The 10458-nt window shown below is 42.1% G+C and overlaps 1 protein-coding gene across 1 annotated transcript in view; it reads left to right on the top strand.

The window, feature by feature from the left end:
* The window catches only part of LOC115227786 (rabankyrin-5), a gene marked incomplete at its 5' end in the record, with an annotated part of 26328 nt that extends 16266 nt beyond the window's left edge, over positions 1-10062 (top strand). The window contains 6 exons of the mRNA XM_029798519.2: positions 773-920; positions 3005-3095; positions 3944-4068; positions 6842-6988; positions 7763-7853; positions 9845-10062. Coding sequence (XP_029654379.2) covers positions 773-920; positions 3005-3095; positions 3944-4068; positions 6842-6988; positions 7763-7853; positions 9845-9977 — 735 coding nt within the window. The remainder of the gene's footprint in view (positions 1-772; positions 921-3004; positions 3096-3943; positions 4069-6841; positions 6989-7762; positions 7854-9844) is intronic.
* Between the last annotated feature and the right edge of the window lie 396 nt (positions 10063-10458).

The following is a 10458-nucleotide window of genomic DNA, read 5'->3' as shown; positions in this document are numbered from 1 at the left end:
ACGGAAACTAAAAGAAGCCCGTCGTATATATGTATATATATATATCATCATCATCATCGTTTAACGTCTGTTCTCCAAGGGTTGGACGGTTCGACCGGGGATCTGGGAAGCCAGAATCTGCACCAGGCTCCGGTCTTATCTGGCAATGTTTCTACAGCTGGATGCCCTTCCTAACGCCAACCACTCCGTGAGTGTAGTGGGTGCTTTTTACGTGCCACCTGCACAGGTGCCAGGGGTCTGGCATCGGCCACGATCGGTTGGAGCTTTTAACGTGCCACCGGCACGGAAGCCAGCCAAGGCGACACTGGCAACGGCCACGTTCGGATGGTGCTTTTTATGTGCCACCGGCACAGAAGCCAGTCGAGGCGGCGCTAGGCGTGGCAAGTAGCTTGCTTATGAACCACATGGTTCCGGGTTCAGTTCCACTGCGTGACACCTTGGGCAAGTGTCTTCTACTATAGCCTCGGGCTGACCAAAGCCTTGTGAGTGGATTTGGTAGACGGAAACTGAAAGAAGCCCGTCATATATATGTATGTGTATATATATATATATATATATATATATAGGCGCATGATTGGCTGCGTGGCAAGTAGCTTGCTTATGAACCACATGGTTCCGGGTTCAGTTCCACTGCGTGACACCTTGGGCAAGTGTCTTCTACTATAGCCTCGGGCTGACCAAAGCCTTGTGAGTGGATTTGGTAGACGGAAACTGAAAGAAGCACAGTATGTATGTATGTATGTATGTATAATAATGCTCCTTTTCTTTGCAGATCCTGGCTGGTGCTGATGTGAACGAACGTACACTGCACGGAGAATCAGCCCTGCATCTGTCGTCGATGAACGATAACCCCAGTCTGGTCACTGCCCTCCTTGAGAACGGAGTCGAGATCAATGCTGTCGATGAAAACCAAAACAATGGTAGGTATGGGCGCTGGTGGCTCTAAGGCCTTCACCACCACCACCACTACTACCACGGCTGCCATCACTGCAATCACCACCGCCACCACCGCCACCACCACCACCGCACTGACATGACCATACCAGCTCCGTCACCATTACCAACACTGCCACTACCACCACCACCACCACCGCCGCTGCTACCGCCCCCACCATCACCACCACTGTTGCCATCACCAATCACCACTGCCACCACCACCACCACCACCACCACCACCACCACCACCACCACCACCACCATCACCACCACTGCCCCACAACCACCACCACCAACACACTAACATGACCATACCAGCTCCGTCACCATTACCACCACTGCCACTACCACCACCACCACCACCGCCGCTGCTACCGCCCCCACCATCACCACCACTGTTGCCATCACCAATCACCACTGCCACCACAACCACCACCACCACCACCACCACCATCACCACCACTGCCCCACAACCACCACCACCAACACACTAACATGACCATACCAGCTCCGTCACCATCACCAACACTGCCACCACCACCACCACCATCACCACCACTAATACACTAACATGACCATAACATCACCACCACTGCTGCTAACACTGCAATCAGCACTGCAGCCACGACCACCACCACCACCTGACATGACCATACCAGCTCCACCATCGCCAACACTGCCACTGCCACCACCACCACCATGACCACAATCACCACCACCACTTCCACCTACACTGCCACCACCACCACCACCACTACACTAACATGACCATAGCAGCTCCACCATCACCAATACTGCCACCACCACCACCACCACCACTACACTAACATGACCATACCACCTCCACCATCACCACCACCACCACCACAAGTTTCGTTGATATAACTGTGTGTTAAGACAGCATGCTGGCAGAAGAGTTAGCATGGTGGGCGAAATGCTTAGCGGCATTTCGTCTGCCTTTACGTTCTGAGTTCAAATCCCGCCGGGGTCGATTTTGCCTTTCATCCTTTCCAGGTTGATAAAACAAGTATTATTTGAACCCTGGGGTCAATGTAATTGACCAGACCCCCCCCCCTCAAAATTGCTGGCCTAGTGACAAACTCTAATACCAGTAATAATACTATGTGTCTAAATTTTTTTTGTTTATGCTCAGGGGTCACAACACTATCACTCACCAGTGTTAATCACACATTATTTGTCACCGTTCATCACCTGCAATCAGTCGTCATCATTAATTACTCATCACCCATCATTCATGGCTTGTTATCCACCATTCATCACCCATCATGCATCACTGGTTGATCATCTGTCACCCATCATCATTATTCACTGGTCATCACATTCATTACTATCATCCATAATTCATCACTTTTAATCATTCATCATTGGTTAGTCATCTGACACTCCCATCATTCACCACTCATCACCCATCAGTCATCAAACACCAGTCATCACGTTAAATCACCTGTCAGTCATTGCCATTCACCATACATCATTCACCACTCATCACCCATCAGTCATCAAACACCAGTCATCACGTTGAATCACCTGTCAGTCATTGCCATTCACCATACATCATTCACCACTCATCACCCATCAAACACCAGTCATCACGTTGAATCACCTGTCAGTCATTGCCATTCACCATACATCATTCACCACTCATCACCCATCAGTCATCAAACACCAGTCATCACGTTGAATCACCTGTAAGTCATTGCCATTCACCATACATCATTCACCACTCATCACCCATCAGTCACCAAACACCAGTCATCACGTTGAATTACCTGTCAGTCATTGCCATTCACCATACATCATTCACCACTCATCACCCATCAGTCATCAAACACCAGTCATCATGTTGAATCACCTGTCAGTCATTGCCATTCACCATACATCATTCACCACTCATCACCCATCAGTCATCAATCACCAGTCGTCACTCATCAGTCATCAACCACCAGTCATCACTCATCATTCATCATTCGCTATTCGCCGTTCATCACTCATTGCTACTCCGCTAACACCTGTATAATCCTCTTTATTCTACCCTTGCCATTTTCAGCCTTACACATTGCTGTTGCCCACGGCAACATGCACACGATACGATGTCTGCTGACGGAGTCGACTATCGAGGCCGAAGTACCGAATGGAAAGTAAGTCACCTGTTTGTTTCATGGGAAGACGTTGGGGAGAGAATGCTGGTCAGTCGGTCGGTCGGTCGGCTGGTTGGTGGGCCCTTGTCCAGCTCCCCGTCCGTGCCCTTCCCGGCGATTGATGGCACCATTGATGTTTTCTCGCATGTTGTGGTTGAGCGTATTCGTTTGGGATGATTACTCTTGTACTTGTTTCAGTCATTTGACTGCGGACATGCTGGAGCACCGCCTTTAGTCGGTCGAGCAAATTGACACCAGGACTTATTCTTTGGAAGCCCAGTACTTATTCTATCGGTCACTTTTGCTGAACTGCTAAGTTACGGGGACGTAAACACACCAGCATCGGTTGTCAAGGGATCTTGGGGGGACAAACACAAACACACACATACATATATACGACGGGCTTCTTTTCAGTTTCCGTCTACCAAATCCACTCACAAGGCTTTGGTCGGCCCGAGTCTATAGTAGAAGACACTTGCCCAAGGTGCCACGTAGTGGGACTGAACCCTGAACCATGTGGTCGGTAAGCAAGCTACTTACCACACAGCCACTTCTGCATATATATATATATATATATATATATATATATATATACATACATATATACGACGGGCTTCTTTTCAGTTTCTGTCTACCAAATCCACTCACAAGGCTTTGGTATGCCCAAGGCTATAGTAGAAGACACTTGCCCAAGGTGCCATGCAGAGGACTGAACCCGGAACCATGTGGTTGGTAAGCAAGCTACTTACCACACAGCCACTCCTGCGCCTATATATTGTTTCTTAATGTGGGGTCAGAATATTTCCTGAATTTAATGTGTTTTTTGCATTTGTGTCATTGAAATTTAGGGGTCAGAACCCTTTGCACATCCTCTGCCAATATGGTAAAGACAATGCAGCAGCAATCTTTGAGTTGTTTCGAGAAGCAATGCCTGATTATCCAATCGACGCGCCAGACATGGAAGGAAACAGCGGTGAGATGATTATTATCATTATTATTATTCTGGATTATCCTAAGTGGACTACCCCATTTTGGGGGACATTCTAATTATTTATTTATTATTTATTTATTTTACATTTACATTTTTTTTCTTATTTACATTTACTTGTTTCTGTCATTTGACTGTGGCCATGCTGGAGCACCACCTTTAGTCGAGCAAATCGACCCCGGGACTTATTCTTTTGTTAGCCCAGTACTTATTCTATTGGTCTCTTTTACTGAACCGCTAAGTAACGGGGACGTAAACACACCAGCATCAGTTGTCAAGCGATGTTGGAGGGACAAACACAACACACAACACACACACACACCGCATATACATATATATATATATATATATATTATATATATATATATATATATATATATATATATATATATAATCTATATATATATATATAATATAATATATATATATATACATATATATATAATATATATATATATATATATATATATATATATTATATTATATATATAATATATATATACATATATATATATATATATTATACATATATATATATATATATATATACATATATATATATATATATATATATATATATATATATATATATATATATATACATATACGACGGGCTTCTTTCAGTTTCCGTCTACCAAATCCACTCACAAGACTTTGGTCGGCCCGAGGCTATAGTAGAAGACACTTGCTCAAGGTGCCATGCAGTGGGACTGAACCCGGAACCATGTGGTTGGTAAGCAAGCTACTTACCACACAGCCACTCCTGTGCCTGTTCTTTTTTTTTTTGTGATTTTTTGTGCTCTACTTGACCTTCGATATTGACCTCCGTGTCTTTGGCCCTTGAGGCCAATAAAAAAAATCATTCTTCTTCTACCGATTTTAGATGCTGAATAGCTTCAGGAACAACCATGTATGTATAAATACAAACAAGCAAGCATTTGCTTCCTTGAGAAGCATTGAAATCACCTTCTTGTTTTTTGCTTTATACAATACACATTTCAACACTTTTAACCCCTTACCCAACAATTATTTTGAAAATAAATGTATTTTTTGCAGACATATTTTTTAATTGTTTTACTTTACTATGTTTTGAATGGTGATTTCGAGGTATATTTCAAACCTTATTTATTATGAATTTTAATTCAATAATATTGATTTTAAATTACCGCTTTGGGCAGAAACGAGTTAACCCGTTTTTAGACGAAGGAACTCGTTTGCTGTCGATTTTGGCGAGTCTATCTTTTGACGAGTTAACTCGCCAGAGACAGAAAAAAAACGATTTCGGTCAAAACGCATATATTCGTTTCTGCCGGGTAAGGGGTTAAAAGGGTGGTGCACCAGCATGGCCGCATCAAATGACTGAAACAAGTAAAAGAGTAAACTAAGTCATATGATTAGGATGTTCCTGTTGAAATATTCTGCCTTCATTTCAACTGATTTTCAAAATAATTGGGAATTTAGTGAAGTAATTTTGTCGTTATTAACCCCTTACCCAACAATTATTTTGAAAATAAATGTATTTTTTCAGACATATTTTTTAATTGTTTTATTTTACTATGTTTTGAATGGTGATTTCGAGGTATATTTCAAACCTTATTTATTATGAATTTTAATTCAATAATATTAATTTTAAATTACCGCTTTGGGCAGAAGAAACGAGTTAACCCGTTTTTTTTATAAATCATATTACTTTTACAAAAAATCATGTTATTCTATTTGGTTATCGACATGGTGGGGTTATAATATAAAGGTATAAAAAAAACAACGTAAAAACAAAGTGAATACTTCTATTCATAAAATGTGCCTTCCAACCCTTCCACTGTCTCCAGGTGACTAAATCATACTCGGTCTTCAATGCCTTTCAGCGAAAGGTGGCAGAAATCGTCACTGCCAGACAGTATAAAGTGAGCGAATATACTCGTATATGTCAAAAAAGAGTTTATAATAGACAAAGGAACTCATTTGCTGTCGATTTTGGCGAGTCTATCTTTTGACGAGTTAACTTGCCAGAGATAGAAAAAAACAATTTCGGTCAAAAGAGTTTATAATAGACGAAGAGGAACTCGTTTGCTGTCGATTTTGGCGAGTCGTCTATCTTTTGACGAGTTAAAACTCGCCAGAGATAGAAAAAAACGATTCGGTCTCGTCAAAAGAGTTTATAATAGACGAAGGAACTCGTTTGCTGTCGATTTTGGCGAGTCTATCTTTTGACGAGTTAACTTGCCAGAGATAGAAAAAAACGATTTCGGTCAAAAGAGTTTATAATAGACGAAGGAACTCGTTTGCTGTCGATTTTGGCGAGTCTATCTTTTGACGAGTTAACTCGCCAGAGATAGAAAAAAACGATTTCGATCAAAAGAGTTTATAATAGACGAAGGAACTCGTTTGCTGTCGATTTTGGCGAGTCTATCTTTTGACGAGTTAACTCGCCAGAGATAGAAAAAAACGATTTCGGTCAAAAGAGTTTATAATAGACGAAGGAACTCGTTTGCTGTCGATTTTGGCGAGTCTATCTTTTGACGAGTTAACTCGCCAGAGATAGAAAAAAACGATTTCGGTCAAAAGAGTTTATAATAGACGAAGGAACTCGTTTGCTGTCGATTTTGGCGAGTCTATCTTTTGACGAGTTAACTCGCCAGAGATAGAAAAAAACCGATTTCGGTCAAAATGCATATATTCGTTTCTGCCGGGTAAGGGGTTAATGAAAACAAACATCCATCTCACATGTTTCTCATTTGTTCTCTTCCTTCTATTTCAGCTCTCCTCTTGGCATATCTCAATGGTAACGGTCCCGTATGTAGGGCCCTGGTTCGGGCCAACGCCTGCCTTGGTTTAACCAACAAACACGGCTGCAGTATTTTCAATGCTACGGTTGCGTCTAAGCAACTTATATTTAAATTACTCGGTGAGTTTTTATGCCCCAGGTTCTCTGACGTTCACAAAGTTTTTATCACGGATATATATATATATATATACTCTTTTACTCTTTACTCTTTTACTTGTTTCAGTTATTTGACTGTGGCCATGCTGGAGCACCGCCTTTAGTCGAGCAAGTTGACCCCGGGACTTATTCTTTGTAAGCCCAGTACTTATTCTATCGGTCTCTTTTGCTGAACCGCTAAGTGACGGGGACGTAAACACACCAGCATCGGTTGTCAAGCAATGCTAAGGGACAAACACAGACACACAAACACACACACGCATATATATATATATATATATATATATATATATACATATATACGACTGACTTCTTTCAGTTTCCATCTACCAAATCCACTCACAAGACTTTGGTCGGCCCAAGGCTATAGTAGAAGACACTTGCCCAAGGTGCCACGCAGTGGTACTGAACCCGGAACCATGTGGTTGGTAAACAAGCTACTTACCACACAAACACATACACACACACATACATATATATATACATATATACAACAGGCTTCTTTCAGTTTCCGTCTACCAAATCCACTCACAAGGCTTGGTCGGCCCGAGGCTATAGCAGAAGACACTTGCCCAAGGTGCCACGCAGTGGGACTGAACCCGGAACCATGCGGTTGGTAGACAAGCTACTTACCACACAGCCACTCCTGCGTACTATGTATCTTCGGTATGAGTCGGTATGGCTCTCGACAGTGGCTTTAGATACTTTTACACTGTATTCTTTATTCTCCATTGCCAGACATGTTGTCCAAAGAACCTCCGTGGTGCGACGGTGAAAATTGTTTGGAGTGTGGGGTGAAGTTTGGGATAAAAACACGGAAACATCACTGGTAAGTCAAAGAGTGTATAAACTTTCTCTGTAAAAATAATGGCTTTGTTTTGTTGTGTTTTGGGAGGGTCTTAACATCAATAATAATAATAACACACTCACAGGTCCACTTTCACTTCTTTGTTAGTCAAAGTTCTTTCATTGATGTTCACGACTTTTTCAATGGTTTAGTCACTTCCTCTATTGCTCTCAGATCTGCTCATATATATATATATATATATACTCTTTTACTCTTTTACTTGTTTGAGTCATTTGACTGCGGCCATGCTGGAGCACCGCCTTTAGTCGAGCAAATCGACCCTGGGACTTATTCTTTGTAAGCCCAGTACTTATTCTATCGGTCTCTTTTGCCGAACCGCTAAATGACGGGGACATAAACACACCAGCATCGGTTGTCAAGCAATGCTAGGGGGACAAACACACACACACATACACACATATATATATATATACATATATACGACAGGCTTCTTTCAGTCTCCGTCTACCAAATCCACTCACAAGGCATTTGTTGGCCCGGGGCTATAGCAGAAGACACTTGCCCAAGATGCCTCGCAGTGGGACTGAACCCACAACCATGTGGTTGGTTAGCAAGCTACTTACCACACAGCCACTCCTGTGCCTATATATATATATATATATATATATATATGGTGATATACATCTGGAAAATCCTGGAGGGTCTTGTCCCAGACTTTGGCATTCAAAGTTACCCCAACCGCAGAACGGGGCGCCACTGCATGGTGCGAAAGATTCCAACATCACCATCAAAATACAGGTCCAGATACTGCAACAGCTTGGGTTTCAGAGGACCACAGCTCTTTAACATCCTCCCTAAATGCCTGAGAGACTTGCATGGTGTGGATGTGGGTTTCTTTAAAACTAAACTGGATCTCTTATTGTTGGGGGTCCCAGATGAACCTACCTCACGACAGGAGACGCGGATGCGGGCAGCAGCATCGAACTCCCTTGTTGATCAAGTGGCACGTATCAGAGGTGGATTCAAATATTAGTGTAGCTCATTCATTGGTTTTAATTAATTAATATCAATTTCTACCCTTATTAAATTTATATATATATATATATATATACATATTCACCTTCGAAATGTAGAGTAGATGAAACCATGGCGACTGAAGAAGGGGAATTTTCCTTGTGTTATTTGTCCTGTACTCTATTTTTTGTTGTTTAAGAAAAATGTCCAGTTCCTTGGGTTTGTGTCTATGTTTTCGTTTCTCATTGTGTTTGACGTTTTTTTTGTGTCCTATACTCATATATGCGTGTATATATACATGTAGAGGTAGGTACGTACATATATGTATATCATCATCATCATCATCATCATCATTTAGCGTCCGTTTTCCATGCTAGCATGGGTTGGACGGTTCTACTGGGGTCTGTGAAGCCAGAAGGCTTCATCAGGCCCAGTCAAATCTGGCAGTGTTTCTACGGCTGGATGCCCTTCCTAACGCCAACCACTCCGTGAGTGTAGTGGGTGCTTTTTACGTGCCACCCGCACTGGTGCCAGACAGAGCTGGCAAACGGCCACGAACGGATGGTGCTTTTTATGTGCCACCGGCACGAGGGCCAGGCGAGGCTGGCAACGGACACGAAACGGGGCGGTGCTGGCATATATATATATGCATATGTTTTATTTATTAATATATGTATATATATATGGTTGGCCAAAAGTCAGCTGACAGTCAATCAAAACCGTTTAATTCCAAGATTTATTTAGGTTTAAACAACCAAATGAATTCATAAAAAAGCATCCAAATATGAAACATGATGAAAATCGTCCCAAACTGAAGTCCTTCTTCAGCGACACATTTTTCTATTCGGGTTAACACAGAATTACACAGAGTATTCAAGGAACTTTGATTTAGTGTCGGGTAACTTTTGGCTAACCCCTGTATATTCTGTCTAACTTTCTTTCTCAATAACTGTACTAACATTTCTCTCTTTCTCTCTCTCTCTGTCTCTCTATTGCAGTCGACACTGTGGCCGTCTGCTGTGTGCCAAATGCTCCACCCATGACATCCCCATCGTCAAGTACAACCTCACCAAACCGGTGCGCGTGTGCAACATATGTTTCGACGTTTTGAGCCTCGGAGGAAATTTCTGATCAGGAAACCCAAAAAAAAAAAAAAAAAAAACACAACAACAACAACAACACAAAAACAAAAAAAAAAAAAAAACAACAAAAACAAATAAAAGAAACAAAACAAGCGAAGAAGAAAATTCGAGGGAAAAGAAAAGAAGAAAACCAACAAACAAAACAAAAAAAAGACACTAAAGAAAAAACAACAACAACAACAACAACAACAACAGCCAAGGACAACAAACTGGACTGTCATGGTAGGAAACTCCACCGGTTATCGCTTATCGCCACCGAATCCTCTACCGTACATCACCGTCAGTCACCGTCAGTCACCATCACTCATCGTCTCCCTTTCTCTTCTTATTCTTTTTTCTTCTTCATTCCTTTCTGTCTTTCCTTTCTTTGCCCCCTTTTTTTTTTCCTTCTTTTTCCCTTTGGCTTTTTTTTTGTTGTTTTCCTTCCTCCCTCCCTTCCTTCCTTCCTTCCTTCCTTCCTTCTTTCCTTC

Source organism: Octopus sinensis, unplaced genomic scaffold, assembly GCF_006345805.1.
Source record: "Octopus sinensis unplaced genomic scaffold, ASM634580v1 Contig07146, whole genome shotgun sequence".
NCBI lineage: Eukaryota > Metazoa > Mollusca > Cephalopoda > Octopoda > Octopodidae > Octopus > Octopus sinensis.
The sequence above is the reverse complement of the archived record's forward strand: the minus strand, read 5'-3'. Positions and strand labels throughout refer to the sequence as shown.